Source organism: Limulus polyphemus, unplaced genomic scaffold (assembly GCF_000517525.1).
Source record: "Limulus polyphemus unplaced genomic scaffold, Limulus_polyphemus-2.1.2 Scaffold5239, whole genome shotgun sequence".
Lineage (NCBI taxonomy): Eukaryota > Metazoa > Arthropoda > Merostomata > Xiphosura > Limulidae > Limulus > Limulus polyphemus.
In genome coordinates this window covers 54,028-69,828 of record NW_013670849.1, presented here as the reverse complement: position 1 = coordinate 69,828, position 15,801 = coordinate 54,028, and the positions used below count along the sequence as shown (strand labels likewise).

General features: G+C 33.5%; 1 protein-coding gene across 1 annotated transcript in view; it reads right to left on the bottom strand.

Annotated features, from left to right (window-relative positions):
- Positions 1-1,331: 1,331 nt before the first annotated feature.
- LOC106472312 (protein YIPF1-like) overlaps positions 1,332-15,801 on the bottom strand; it is a 37,897-nt gene continuing 23,427 nt past the window's right edge. The window contains exons 6-7 of the mRNA XM_022400921.1: positions 13,603-13,665; positions 1,332-1,955 (exon numbers count right to left, since the gene is read on the bottom strand). Coding sequence (XP_022256629.1) covers positions 1,770-1,955; positions 13,603-13,665 — 249 coding nt within the window. The 3' untranslated portion in view covers positions 1,332-1,769. The remainder of the gene's footprint in view (positions 1,956-13,602; positions 13,666-15,801) is intronic.

Genomic DNA, 15,801 nt, shown 5'->3' with positions numbered 1-15,801 from the left:
TAAACATAGACAAAACTGTATTTCCAGTGAACTACATCCTATGCAGTGTTAAGTTAACCCCAAGATAGAACTTTATGTCCTGTAAAATACAACCAATGCACATTAAACATAGACAAAACTGTATTTCCAGTGAACTACATCCCATGCAGTGTTAAGTTAACCCCAAGACAGAACTTTATGTCCTGTAAAATACAACCAATGCACATTAAACACAAACAAAACTGTATTTCCAGTGAACTACATCCTATGCAGTGTTAAGTTAACCCCAAGACTGAACTTTATGTCATGTAAAATACAACCAATGCACATTAAACACAAACAAAACTGTATTTTCAGTGAACTACATCCTATGCAGTGTTATGTTAACCCGAAGACAGAACTTTATGTCTCTAGAGAAATCAAACTTTAAGCCAACAAATATACAGAAATATATTTTCAGTGAGATCCAACCAATGGAGCAATAACAGCTACTGAAACAGAATCTGATGTTCAGTGAAATTCAGCTTATGCAAAGTTAAGCTAATCCAGAGACAGAACCTTATGTCCAATTACATCTAACTGATGCACTAACAAACTGACATTTACAACGAGATAAACTTATGCGGCATTAAGCTGAGTCTTCATGATGTCAGAAAAACACGTATATTCAAGAAGTCCTAATATAAAATGATAAACACCCTATAACTTTTGCACTGGTAAAAAGTGACAAGAGAGGATGATGATGTAGATAGATTTAACTAAATGGGTAAAGATAAATAGAAATAACTGATATTAAATGGCAGGAAGACAACACAGACAGAAGTAAACAAAAATAAAACACTAACTGATACAAAAAACAAAGATGTAATTAGATATAAAAGGCTAAAAAAGATGAACAAACATGCAATATAAATGAGTAGGTAAATGGAGCTTGATATATGAATACTTTTAAAGTATACACATATATATTTATGCACTATTTATACAATAACTTACAGGGAAGTTAAAAAAACCGACATTTTAGTTTTCAAAATTTTGGAGTTGAACAAGAATTAGAAAACAATTACAAAAACATCATGTACAAGATGAAAACAATAAATTATTGATTTTTTAGAAGTTTATAGTATTGGCTAAAAAAGTATTCATACAAATCAACTATTATAACCATTATCAATCTGGTAAGTTGAATTGAATTAGTATTTCATTAATTATTTAAAGCAAGAATTTTAAAATTCACTGATGATGTATAAATCAATGAACAGATTAAAATGTGTATAAATTGAATTGTTACCACAAACTGTTCACTAAAAATCTGAGAATTTGTTGTTTACACAAAGTGAACTATAACCATATCAAACACATGGAAGATTTTATTCACTGACAAAATTTATCTTTACATCTTTGAAGGCTTTTAAATAACATGGTCAGAAATGTGGTAAAACTTTGACTAGCCCAGTTTTCAATTAAAAAAAAAAACACACTTTGCTCAATACACTCTTCTTTTGTGCTTGTGTTTAAAAATAAACTTTCACAATTGATCAACAAGTCTTTTACACCAAAGGAAGAAAGTTGGAGTGAATTAAAGACCACAAAATTCAAATTATTTAAGCTCACTGTGAGACATAGTATTCCTTTTTCAACAAAATGGTGAGCATTGGTGAAACTCTGTTGATTTTACAAATCTTTTATTTGATGTTCAAAGGTTTTCAAAGCAGAACCCTCAAGTTTCATTTTCACAACTTTAAAGATTTGTGTATCAGCCTTTGCTTCACGCTGGATTGCAGTTCCAATTAGTTTGTAGAATTAAGTGTTTTATGAATTGCATTCTTTATCACGATCGATGGGCTACTTCCCAATGATGAGATAATAGTTGAAAGCTGTTCATTAACTGATAATCTAGTTGTACTTTTTAGAAAGGCAGTAGTAGTTGTAGTGTCTACAGGAGCCATACTGTGACTTGCTATAAAAAAATAAATCTGCCAAAATGAAAAAAATATGAGCTTTATGGCTTAACAGGGAATGTACACAATTATTCACTTCAAGATTTATTGACTGGGTGATTTTTTTATTATTAAATATAAGATATACCACTGTAATATAAATTAAGAAAACTGTACCTAACATTATATCCAAAAATTACACATATAGTTAATTTCTAAAATTAATGTTCCATTAATTACAAAAATTTTAAATTAGCAAACTGTATCAAAATCATCTTTAATTGACAAACAAAATAAGATTATTAAAATAATCACAAATATGAAAATATATATGTATATTTTTATCACAACAGAATATAGTATTGTTTTTGCTCCTAAGAAGTTTTAATGGTTTTCTTCATGTTCCATCACTCTTAACATGAAATTAAATCTTACAGTCTTTCCCCAATATGAATCATTGATCAAATCTTTCACACCCTGTTTACATTTAAATTTGTACATAGCATTGTTCAAGGCAAAAAACAACCAACAACTATCTCCTTTAAAAAAAATAAACTTAAAATTTGAATCTAATCACATCACAGGATCAAATTCTGGTTAATGATTGACCTCTCCCAGCTTTGAATTATACTGACCCTGCTTAGGTGAAATTCATTACTATTTTAATGTGTTATTTACAGGTAACCAAACTGATGGTCTACAGACTTAGGTGAAGTTCATTACTATTTTAATGTGCTATTTTTTTTATTTCAGTTGGAAAGCAATTTCCTGAGGGATAGTATAACATGCATGTTGATATTTGGTTCACTGTATATATTTGTAGTTGCTCATCAATTAACATTTCCTACAATCTAAACTCCTGAATCAACGGTGACATTAAACAGCACCTAGTGAAGGAAAAGCTGCTGCCTCATCTGAGGAATATTCATTATTTCAGTGATAGTTGTACCACTGGTGAATATAAAAGCCTATACAATTCCATCATTCTATGCCACCACAAACTATTCAACCTGAACTGTGAAATAAATAGGACAACTTCAAAAGTGATGATATTTGTGAAACAGCTGGGAACATTTGCACAAACTTTATGCACCCAGACAGAAAAACAGCAACAGTGTGCTACTGGCTAAAGAAGAATAATATAATGTACACTGAGAACTTGCTATAAAGTGTTCAATATCTAAGCCTCACAACAACAAGCTACAAATTTAAGGATATACATCTCAAAATGACTGAGTGAGTATTGAACCAGAGAAAGTGGCATTTCCTGGTGTAGTTGTCACCTAGGAGAACAATAGATCCTGTTTCTGTATCATTTCTGTAAGAAAAAATAGTGTTAATTGACAGTTGGATCTTTCTAAAACAAAACACCAAGTATATAAAATTGTACCACCTCTGATATTTAACAAACTCAATCCAAGTATTTTTAAAGGAAAATAAAAAAGTAATAATACTTTTTTAGCTTGATTAGCTCTTGGGTCAAAAAAATATACAGGGGTGAAAATTTATCTTACTGGGTTTTATCAACTCTTACTTAAACTATTTATGCTAGAGTCTTGTGTTCGATATCACTTTATTAGAAAATGAATGAGCTTGGATTCAAGAGTGCTATATTACCTCTTTATGTTAATCACATGGGCCTTTAACTAGCTGGAACAAGCATTTAAATCAGATAACATAATCAAACCACATCACGGCTTAAAATAAAACCATGCTGTAAGTTGTAACTGGTTATTTATCAAGTGGTTATATACATCACACATGATACACCACGTGTGATGTATGTGGTATATAAATAATGTAATACTAAGAGCAACAGCAACAAATGCAGACAGAGGATATGAAATTTAAATTAAGCTCTTGATGTTTTTAAAATGTACACAATGTACATACACAGGTTTCTAGGGCACAATATACAGTTAAAAAGTAAAAAATACAATTATTATAGAGTTACTAGAATATTGTTTCAGCAAAATTTACAAATTAACTGAAAATTCCCATACATTAAAAATTCCTGAAACTTTCCCTGGAAAGTTTCTACACCTTTGCAACCCTAGTTTAAATACAGTATTTTGTATTTTCTGCAAGCTTTTTATGTGGTTATGGCTTAAAATAAAACCATGTTGTAAGTTGTAACTGGTTATTTATCAAGTGGTTATATCAACATTTTATGTTGTTATGGCTTAAAATAAAATCCATGTTGTAAGTTGTAACTGGTTATTTATCAAGTGGTTATATCAACAATAACAACATTAAATGTTGATACAACCACAAAATTCTTCCCTGGGTTCTGTGTATTCACTAGTTATACATGAAGTAAACCATGCATCCTGGAAATCCCTTCATTTCTGTTGAAACAGCATCGACAGAAAAATATAAAATGTACATACTTTTATTTGTGCTTTTAAATAAAACTGAGTGAAGAGTTATATCTTGTGAAATAAAGAAAATATACAATCCTCTACATATGCATGGCTCTAGTGTGTTTGGCTGTATTTTATTAGGGTGCATGAGGAAAAAGCAATCTTTTGTTTAAACATTTGGTAATTCAGACTTTTATTAAAAGTTCCCTGTACATACATTCACCAGGTTAAAAGAAGAGTGTCAATAATTTTCAAATTTGATTTTTTTCTTCACTTTCTAGCCTATCAAAATAGGAGCAGCAAATAAATTTGTAATTAAGTTTTTTTTTCTAATTTCCAAAACATATGAGTGGCGAATCCTTAGACCAGAAAATTAATCTACCATAGCCCTATATATATCAGTTGAGGACTTAAGGTATACATGGATTCCATACATAATAGGGTCTATATTTGCTTGTACTTAAAGGATACCAAGAGAATGTCTAATAATATCTGCTTTAATCTGGAACATCGGCATTGAAATAATTTTCTGAATTTCAGAATGACACATATACAATCTGATGTTTGGAGACACTTCAGTGCAGTGAAACAAGATGGCAAGGAAGTTTACTTATGTAATTACTGCTCACTGCAACATGTCAAAAATGCAACCAAGATGCAAGCTCATTTGCTAAAAAGGCACCACAGAATCAACACTGTGTAATAAAGCAGCAACAGTTACTCCTGGCACCAACTGAAAAAGTACAAAAACCTGTTTCACAGTCATCTGGTTTTTCTGCTACCACAAGTGATTCAGGTCAACCAGTTTCATACACTTCATCAGCCACAAAGCAACTATCATATTTTGACAGCATAGATGCTGCACACAATGCAAACTTGATGAAAGCCTAGCACATGCCAACTATATCTCTGGTTCATCCCCGATATTAACAACAAATCATTACTGGCAAGCATTCTTCAAAAACATCAGACCTGCATACAACACCTCCCACCAGACATGCACTGAGCACGCATTTTTTGGAAGCAGAGTATGCATGTGTTCAGGAAAAGTTAGTGAAACTATCAAGAATGTTGACTGTGTTGCCGTTATAAAGTACTGGTGTATATATATAGTTTTTTTTGCTGGAAGATACAAATGTTTTAGTCATTTTTCTACTAATTTTATATTTAAGTATCCAATGTAAATGATAATATTCATTTATGTTTTTACATTCTTTGTACTTCAGGGTAATTATGGTTAATGATATTTGTATAGTTTTCGTGTTATGACTACATTTATGTTTTTACATTCTTTGTACTTCAGGGTAATTATGGTTAATGATATTTGTATAGTTTTCGTGTTATGACTACATTTATGTTATTACATTCTTTGTACTTCAGGGTAATTATGGTTAATGATATTTGTATAATTTTTGTGTTATGACTAAAGCATCAACACAACCATATGTTTTTCAATATTGTATTTCTTCTACTGCTTAAATATCGTATTAAATAAGAAAAAAGCTGATTTATTTCAAAAATATATTTTACAAAATAATATGTCAATTTCAGCCTCAGGTAAGATTTGTAAATCATTCTTATTAACCACTAGTAAACAGTTAATTTATGAATGTTCCCAAAATTCATGAAAATTCCCAGGAGTTTTGCAACCCTAATTTAAACACATTGTCACTGGAATGTAATACAACAAAGGGTTCCCTTCACTGAAAAGTTATTACATACGTTTACTGTAATGTCAACATCATTTTAGGTTCAGAGTTTACACTATATAAAAGCTCTCAAACTAAAACAAATAAAAATTATTTCAACCCCCTAGATCACTCAAAATAATTTTTTATTCAGTAAAAAAATTAAATGGCAAACCCCTAAGAACCAGGTCTATTTAATCCTCATTTGTGTTCTGTCTTACACATTTCAATGTTTAAATGGTACATTCAAGGTTACCTAACATTACAATGAACTATAATGTAGTGTAGTAACAAGTAGAGCTACACATAACTTTTCTAAAAGTTTTGTTAACACATTATGTTTAATAGGTGTTTAACGTGCATCAAGTAAGATCTACCCAGTCACAATATAAATACATTCTGTGTTTATAAAACAAACTTAAAATTTTTAGTCTCAGATGACAAGCAAAGTTGTCAAATTTCATTTAAAAAAGGAAATATTCTAAACCAATTTGACTGATATTTGCAAATCTACTAACACACATTATGATAATACTTGTAGAATAAACTATCAAGTTTGATAAGTACAGTTTTGGAAAAAGTAAAGAAAAATTCTAAACAACTTTGACTGATATTTTAAATTGTATTAATTCACATTATAAAAAAATATCTATAGAATAAAATACCAAGAACACAAATGTAATACAAGTGTGGGGTTAAAAAGTTTATTCTGAACCTTTCGTATTAGTTTCGAAACTAGAGCTTTTTTGTTTACTGATACCATTCTTGTTCTCACCTTCCATGTGACTTATTGTACTTTCATCATGAGCACGTGTATAAGTTCTCATGTAGATGCAGTCATGATAGAAAGCACATTTCTTCCTATTGTTGGGAGGTGGGCAGGTATGTATTTCAGAGGTAAATACATTATTGAAAATTATTTTAATTTAAAAAATGTGAAAATCAAAACATTGAGATGGAGGGTAGAACAGGATAGAATCATAAGGATTACTGCATCATCAAACTCTGGGTCCTTGGGCAAGAAGAAAACAATACAGATCACAACACTTGAAAATATGATCAAGCAAAGTTAAAGGGAATCCAGAACCAGAGTAAATTAAATGGACTGGATTAATGGGAAAACAAGTGGAGCAAACCAGCCTCACAGAAGACTGGACTAAATGAAGACACTCAGAAAATGAATTCTTCTTAGCAGTACACCTCCTAACTCTTACAACACTATAAATAATATGTGAAAAAGAGGATTCAGGCAATATGACAGATAGCCAAGGTCAGATTTCAATGCACTGTTCTGGACCTATAGTAGAAGTTTCTTGGAGGAGTAGGCCAGTAATAGCTAATAACTGGATGTGCTCCTGAGGTTAAGGTTTCCTACATCCACATCCAACAAAACTGTCCAAGACACGAAACTGGCCCATTCAGAGAGAATCAAATAGAGACCCAGCAATTCCCAAAGATAGGCTCTACAACTTGAATGCAGTGCAATGGGAACACCAAATAGATCAAGAAAGATAAATATAAAGCATTACGTTGTTCCCCAAGGAGATGCACTAAATGATAGAAAAGGTACCTGCTGAGGCACCATCAACTACCAGATGGCATCCTATTTTCACTTTCAGAGGGCATCACCCTCTCGTGAATCTCCAGCATAGATGGTGGAATTTTGGCTAAGACAACTACAGAGATACATTTAACTTGTAAAAGTCCCAACTAGTTGAACTGATTCAAGTACAGAGGCTCTTATTACGAGGTAACCATCTTTTCCTTGAAATTTGATTTTATTTATTTTAAATGTTTATAGGGTCCATTATCTTCAAAGCAGATTCCCTGGCTGAACCATAGACCATAGTCCAGCTTTGAACAAGGAGAGCATGATAGACATTCAGCATGGAATATCTATCCACACCTCAAAAATTGGAACAGAGGATGTTTAGGGTCCTTGTATACTCGACTTAAAGCTACTTAGTGAGTGGAATAAATGTCAGCTTACAGTCAAAAAAGAAGTCCTAAGAACTCTGTCTCAGCCACCATGGGAAGAACAGCACTGCTCTAGAAAGAAGTCTATTGACCTCCATGGATCCTGCCCTGAGCCGATTGGGCAGGTCTCTGTCAGACAAAAATTCCAGTGATTGTATGATGGAATAACAGTCCTGTACCTTGGGACTGATGGAGAGAGGCCCAAGCATTCATTAGATGCTGTAGTGGGTACAGAAACAGCAGTAGATATGGAAATGTCAACTCTTGTATCTAAAGAGGGCAGAAAACTTGACATGATGAGAGAAACACTTGCCTAAATAATCTGTCAGAATTAGAAACCGAGATACAAGAGTGTTAAGTAGTGGGGACTGTAGACTAGTCTTCCATTACAGAATTGAGGAAAAAGTATCGATTATAGTCTTCCATTTGTGGTCATTTTCGAATTATTGTTGTTTTTTTTATTATTATCAATTTGTTGATGATTCATAGGAATAAGAGAAAGATTCAGTATCCACTGACCCCTTACACTATGGAGTCCTTCAAAGGGATGCACAACAATGTCAAACTAGGACTAGGACAGTGAGCTATGCCAGGGTTTCATAGGAATTATACTCAAACACTAGCATCAGTCTCAATGTCCAAGACTAGTTGACCCTAGACCAGCCAACTGACCCTGAAGGGTCCCCTTCATGGCCACCCATCTACAGGAAGTCAAGGCCAAAGTTATGTGTTGCAATGCCCCTCACAACACTCAACCACCAAGATTCTCTACTCACTTTCACAGGTTGCCATGCACAGCAAACGTGGGTAGATGTTTGAATCCGAGAGGAGGTAAACCATACATACAGAACCATCCCTGGGATGTTCTCTCACATTGTAAGGGCCAAACTAAAGTTCCATTTAGGAACTTGGGGTTGTTGAAGACAAAAGACTTGGAAGAGGTCTTGGAATAACGTGGACAATAGGGATTTATAGCTTAATTCTGTGATACATGAACATGGCAGCTCTGTAACCAGTTATTGAAGAAGCTGATAAAATACAGTTATGAAACAAGTGTATAAAGAATGAAGAAATTTGTTGAGGAGGTGGAGATAAATTAAATACAAAATGTCTGAAGCACCAACTCCAAATAACAGCCTAATGAGACTGATAAACAGCCAGAGAAGAGCATTTGTGAGAATGGTCTAACATTCAGACCACCTATGATGAGAATTTGGTTTCTTGGACAAAAAACTGAACAACAATTAGCTGTGAAAAACATACATGTTGAAATGTTGTTGTGAGGAACAGATGTTTGACATTGTTGTAGAAGATTATTCCTCAGTAGTAATGGAACTGGTTCTCGAATAGAATGTTAATGTACTAGGGAAACCACGGTTGAGCAGACCAATGTGAAACAATGAGGACAACCTGGCATTTCGAGTAACAGGTCTTACTCAGGATTCAAAAAATGTGGAGTGGAGAGTATGCATAAATGAAGATATTTCCCAAAGACTGACCTAAGGCATCTTTAACTGGAGACCAGTAGAATTGATGGAAGAAGATGGTTGATGTAACAAAAGTATTGATCATTGAACATCCACAAATCTACTGAAACCCCAAAGGACGAGTGTTCACTTTGTGGGAAGACCCTGGTGTCAGGAAAAGTTTTCATCACACCAAGAATGTGACACACTCAAAGTTGAGCCTTTTGGGAATGAAGCTAAAGAAGTAGAGATACTGCAGAAAATCAAAGGCTGTGAAAACAAATAGCACCCTGATTGTTGATGTAAGACAACATTCCCAAAACAGAAAGGATACCTTTGGCAGTAGGTATGGAAGACAGAAGAATGTAAACATAAGACTCCATGCATTTCTATCTTCTTGTAAAATTATAATATTTAATCTGAATTTATCTTTTATTCTGTGCAAGTGCAGGTTCCACATAATCAAAAAAGATGTTAAGCTGATTTTGTTCCAGCTGCCTTTGTTATTATTGAGGAGATAACACCTGTTTTGTGCTATTGCTGCAATACTGCACATTGTGCAAAGATACTGACAGAAGTGCCTTGCTATAGTTGTTCAGCTGATATTTCACAATTATGGCCTCACTTATGTTTCAATGAGAACAACCAGAAATGTGGATAGTGGTAGATGCTTTTGATAAATATGAGGTTTATTGCAAAATAATAAACTTCAGATATAGTCAGTCTGGTAGAGATTTTCAATAAGTGAGCAGTTTGAGAGAAGATATCAAGAGTCCAGTAAAAGCAACACTCCATCATTCTGTAAAAAAAGTACACATTATGTTTGTGTTAAGTCTGTTTTAATAAACATTCTTCATTTTGTATTTATCTTGTATCCAGAGAGAATTACTCCATTAATTTTCATTATTAAGTTATTTAGCATTACGTCACACAAATATCCTAATCAAACCTTCTGTTATTCTAGGATCCTACCCCCATTGCTCGTAAGTAAATTCAGTTTTACCTGAATATTTCACACCTGCAATGCCATAGGAGATCCAAAATCTTAGATTTGAAATTTTGAATGATCCATCCAAGAGATACAGCTAGTTGGATGATCAAAAAAGTGTGTGTGTGTACGAGTGGAAGAAAAGGTCTGAGTATGCCTATTGTCCATGTAAAACTGAGGGTTGATATCCAGGTAACAAATGTCTTGATAGAAAATATATGGAAGGGAAGATAGTAAAGTAATACACAAAAATGAAGAAAGTAATGTGATGAAGGACAAATTCACTCAATGGCCTTAACTCTCTCAACACACACTCGGTCAATTTGACCCACCATGAGACCTCTTTGTACTTGATTAAAGTCTTTACAGATTTAATACTTATAATTTTCAATATATTGTGTATATCTTCAAAAAATTTGGCAGTCTTTCAGTTAACATTATAAGCCTTTACATACAAAAAATCATATTTTTAGTGAAGTATTTTTAATAAACTAACATAAAGATTTATCCATGAATATATTGAGTATTTGTTTTGAATAATCCGTGTGCAAAGTGATTTTCATGTTAAGGTTAAAATACTTTTATTCACCTCAAAATTCATTTGTATAATCTCTAAAACCTCCTAAATACATTTCAAATGTTTGTTTTCAGTAAAACTTTATATTTTGTCTGTTATGTTCTCTACCCTAACTCTATACAAGGTTGGTCAATTTGACTGATCTTCGTAACCACCAAAAAAAAACCCTAAAAAATCCTTGTTTTTATATTTTAGTTACTTTTATAACAATAAATAAAGAATAAACATGAAAAAGAAGAAATAAAGTACTTACCCAATCTTCTTTTTTCTTACTGTCGATGACACTTAACCCTACCTTTTTTATACTAATGGTAGTAATGCATTAAATAATTTCTATTTAATTAAATAATGCACCAAATAACATAGAATAACAACATGCAAAAGACAGACAATGTCCCCTAACTCTCAAAATTTCTCTGCCTTTCTAACTATGCAACAACATCCGTTACAAATTCATCCAACCTAGTTGTTAACTTTCCCATGGGAATAAACTGTGTATTATGAGTGAAATTGATGCTTACGTGTTCAGAACACATTATACAATATGTCATCTGATAGATGAAAACCTTCGCTTTCTCTTGGTTATAGGTAATATATAATTAAACGTAAGACAAAAACTATTAACAAATCCGGAAAGGGATGATATGACAGGCGGGTGGGGCAAGAGGGGTCTGATTTTCTATTTGATAGCTCTGTAACCAAACAAAATTAAAAGCTATAAAAATTATGGTTTCTCTGAGCAATGACGATTTTATAGTGAGTAAGTTACATTTAACTTCGTACTTTTGCGAGTTGGTGGATAAAATAGCAAAAAAAAAAGGTGCCTAGAGAAAATGGGTCACATGTGTCACACTAGGGAAAATTCTGTTTTTTTTTAATACTCCCTTGTAAAATTAAGAACTTAAAACTTATTTACTATTAATATATGGATAATTAGCTAAGATTTTATGCTATACTAATTGGTATACATAAACAAAAAGTAGTTCAATAAAATTGTGAATGTAAGACACTAAAACCTTGTGTCATGCACAGTAAAGGATACCAGTGGTAACAAAGTTAATACAAAAAGTTCAATAACTTCCCACTTTTCATTTTGAAATGAGGTGTATCTAGGCAAAGACTGAGTTGAGACGGGGGTCAATGACAGGTCTCCAATCTCCTTTTTCTTAAAACTATAGAGACAAGAGAAGACACCTGGGGTGTTTGCTAAAATTCTTTACTGCTCTTTTTGGAATGAGATCAGAAACTTCCCGATCCAGAACTTGAAAGCAAATAGGATTGGAAGAAAGAGGAAAAACATGGAGGATGACAAATGTGAAAGTAAAGAAAGTAAATATAGGATCTGTCAAACCCAAGGATTTGAAAGCCATGTATCCCACAAATGTTCTGGATGGAGGAGAATCAATGAATGGTTCAAAAAGACTCAGCTCACCTGCTATCCTAAAACGTTTAAAAGGTATAAGTAGATGTAGCAGGTGTCAAGTGAAAAGTATATTATGAAGATAATTGAGCATAAACATAACTTGCTTGTTGCCTTGAAGAAGGATGATGACCAGCAGTAAAACTAAAACCATAATCAATTTCTGTTGGTATGCTTCTCCTGAACAATAAATCAAATTTAGTGAAATACATGCATAGACAAAATGATGCAAGAAAGAAGCTCTTTCATTCAACATTCTATGGGAAGATAAAGTAAGATAAGTACCTTTCAACAAAGAATAACGGATTAAAGTATCAAAACAACATGCATAATTAATTATGAGCCTCATGATAATAGAAACAGTGTCAGTGAAACCCAAATTTAATGGACAACTGCAAGGTCGATATTTGATTACAGCTACAATAATCAGGAGAACAAGAATAGCTAATAGCTGTTCACAAGATCAAAGATTCAAATCATAGTGCACATGACAGAAAACTGATGGCTCAAAGTAAAAGATTATGTGGAAGACATCCATAGCCAGTCTGAGAGTCAAGAACTTGAGTAAGTAATTATTATTCAGTACAGGAATATGAAGTTATTGATATTCTGGTAGTTTATAAAAGCATCAGCAACCACCCAATTACAAGGAGGAAGTGGACAAAATAATTATTTAAATACTGAATCATCTAACATGATATTAGCACCCTGAGGTGTAATAGAAATTGGTTCCAGATTTAAAAAAGAACATATATGAGACAGGATGTGTTCCTCAAATTAGTGTCTACACGACTGGAAAACCAGTGACACTAGCAAACAGTTCGTCATTAACAGCCTAAATAAAATGATCAATTATAGCTCACAACCAAGCTACAGGATTACTCTTCAAATCAGAGTAAGGCCTCCAATGACTCTGTAGAAGATTCAACATTACTGAAAGTATTTATATCAAAATTAGCATTGACTTCTGAATTCAAAGACATTCTGAACTTTAGTCTCATGTTTGTTGAAAACATGAGAACAACTCAACACATTTTTTAGTATTTCAGGGGTAAGCTTGCATGTTTTGAATTTAAAGGTAAAGTTTGTAAAATGACAGACTTTATATATATATATATACATGTGTGACAGTGAGGTTTTATTTGAAACAAAGATTACTGGAATCACCTCTAATTATTGTCATAGCTACTTGAAAAACACTTACCATAAATCCTACAGCAAGAAGTGTGTGGAAAAGCAAGATCAACAACAAAACCAGTATGGCTACCTATTTAAAAAAAGTGTTAATATAATTTACATTAGCAACACACTTTTAACAAGTATACAATAAGACTGTAGCATCTACTGCTTAATTTCTGTAGTTGTTAAATACATGGACACTGTCTACTTTTGAATCATTTCATTTGTTTTCAACAAATATATTTCTTACCTAAGGAATTTAGTGTTTTCCTATAAATTTTAGTTTTGTCACCGTAGATATTACTCTTAATAAATGTTTTCCTCTTCAGCTCTCATAATCAAAAACAAAGTTTGTTCAAATTAAATTCCAAGAGTAACATACTTTACGATAAGATCTTTAATAAAATCTTTCAACTATTTAACACACTCAACAACAAAGTTTTTAGATAATGTCACTAATAAGCAGCTAAAACAAGGTTAGAATATAACTAACTGCAATGTTCCATTGACTTAACATCTTCAGGATGAGAGTGGTTGAAATAAGACAAATACTAATATACCAACAAGGTTCATGTATCAAATGACACCATCAAACTAAGACAATTAAAATAAGAGGTGTAATTGTTAATAAATGGTCTTCAAGATTCAGTAAGACAAGTTTCTTAATGTTAACATTCTCTAACACTGAAAATGTATTTCCGATATGTACATCCTGTCACCCAAAGCTATCTCAATCTGATTTGCCCTCTAAGCATTGCTAATATTTTCCAACAGTGCACCAGTCATTTATACCCCTTCATTTTTGCACCATTGCAGCAACATGTGCTGATCAGGTGACTACCCTCCACCAATCATACTGTGCCACCTATACTAGCACAGGTAGCTCCCTCTACCATGGCAGCACAACCCTCACTTTGGAGAATTGGTAGATACAAGCTAGAAACACTGGCAAATCAGTGGGGAGGAAGAGCGGGAAGTGAGAAGAGGAGGTAAGTACCTATCGGAAATACATTTTCAGGGTTAGAAAATGTTAACTTCTGCAATGGTACTATCTCCTCTCGCCCAAAGCTAGAATCCCATATTGCAAAAGTGAAAGAGCCAGTGAAGGCTCAAAAGTAATCAAACAAGCAGAGAATAACCACCATGAAAGAACAGGTGTGCCACAATTATAAAAGGAGGCACACCTGTGGGGTATAGCATTAGTTCTGGAACAGGTATGCTCTTTGCCCAGTAAGAAACAAAGTATGACACATAGGGTGAAACTCCAGACAGGCACCATGTCAGGTAATACAGATTCTGCCCATGGACAACAAATAGTATGTAAGGTGTCCACATATGTAACAAGCGTGAGCACGATACATTCATAGATTTGAAGGAGGAATCAGATATAAGAATAAGTGGCTAAAGGATCGTTAGTGTATATGAATAGGCTAAGTGCAGTTCGCACTGGCAAAAAAACATCCAGGGGAAATGCCTTGGGATACATCAGATTATGTCAAGTGCAGTCCATATGGTCAAAAACAACAGTGAAAGCACCTTGCATACGCTTGTAAGATCAACAAGTGTAGTCCACCCAGACAAAAAACATTTAGGGGAAGCACCTTGGACATACATTGTGACAGCCAAGTGTGGTCAGCCCGGACAAAATATCCAAGGGGAAGCACCTTGGTATACATTATGACAGCCAAGTGTGGTCAGCCCGGACAAAATATCCAAGGGGAAGCACCTTGGTATACATCAGATTTTGTCAAGTGCAGTCCATCTGGGCAGAAAACATTCAGCAGAAGCACCTTGCATAAGGTCTTACTTTTCAAATTTTGTTCATAACTGATATTGTGAACAACAAGTGTTGTCAGCCCAGGGAAAAACATGCGGGTGAAATTATGGAGTATGTCAAGTGCGGTTTGCCCAGACAAAAAAAACATCCAGGAGAAGCACTTTGTGATATGATGTAGTATGATAAGTACAGTCCATCTGGGTAGAAAAACATCCAGGAGAAGCACCTTGTGATATGATGTAGTACGGTAAGTGCAGGCCATCTGGGTAGAAAAACATCCAGGGGAAGCACCTTGTGATATGATGTAGTATGATAAGTACAGTCCATCTGGGTAGAAAAACATCCAGGGGAAATACACTTGTAGATATGTATGTAGTATGTATAGTCGACAGTACATCGTAGGACAAGAAAACTGTACGAAGGGAACGCTACTGTAGATAGTGTATG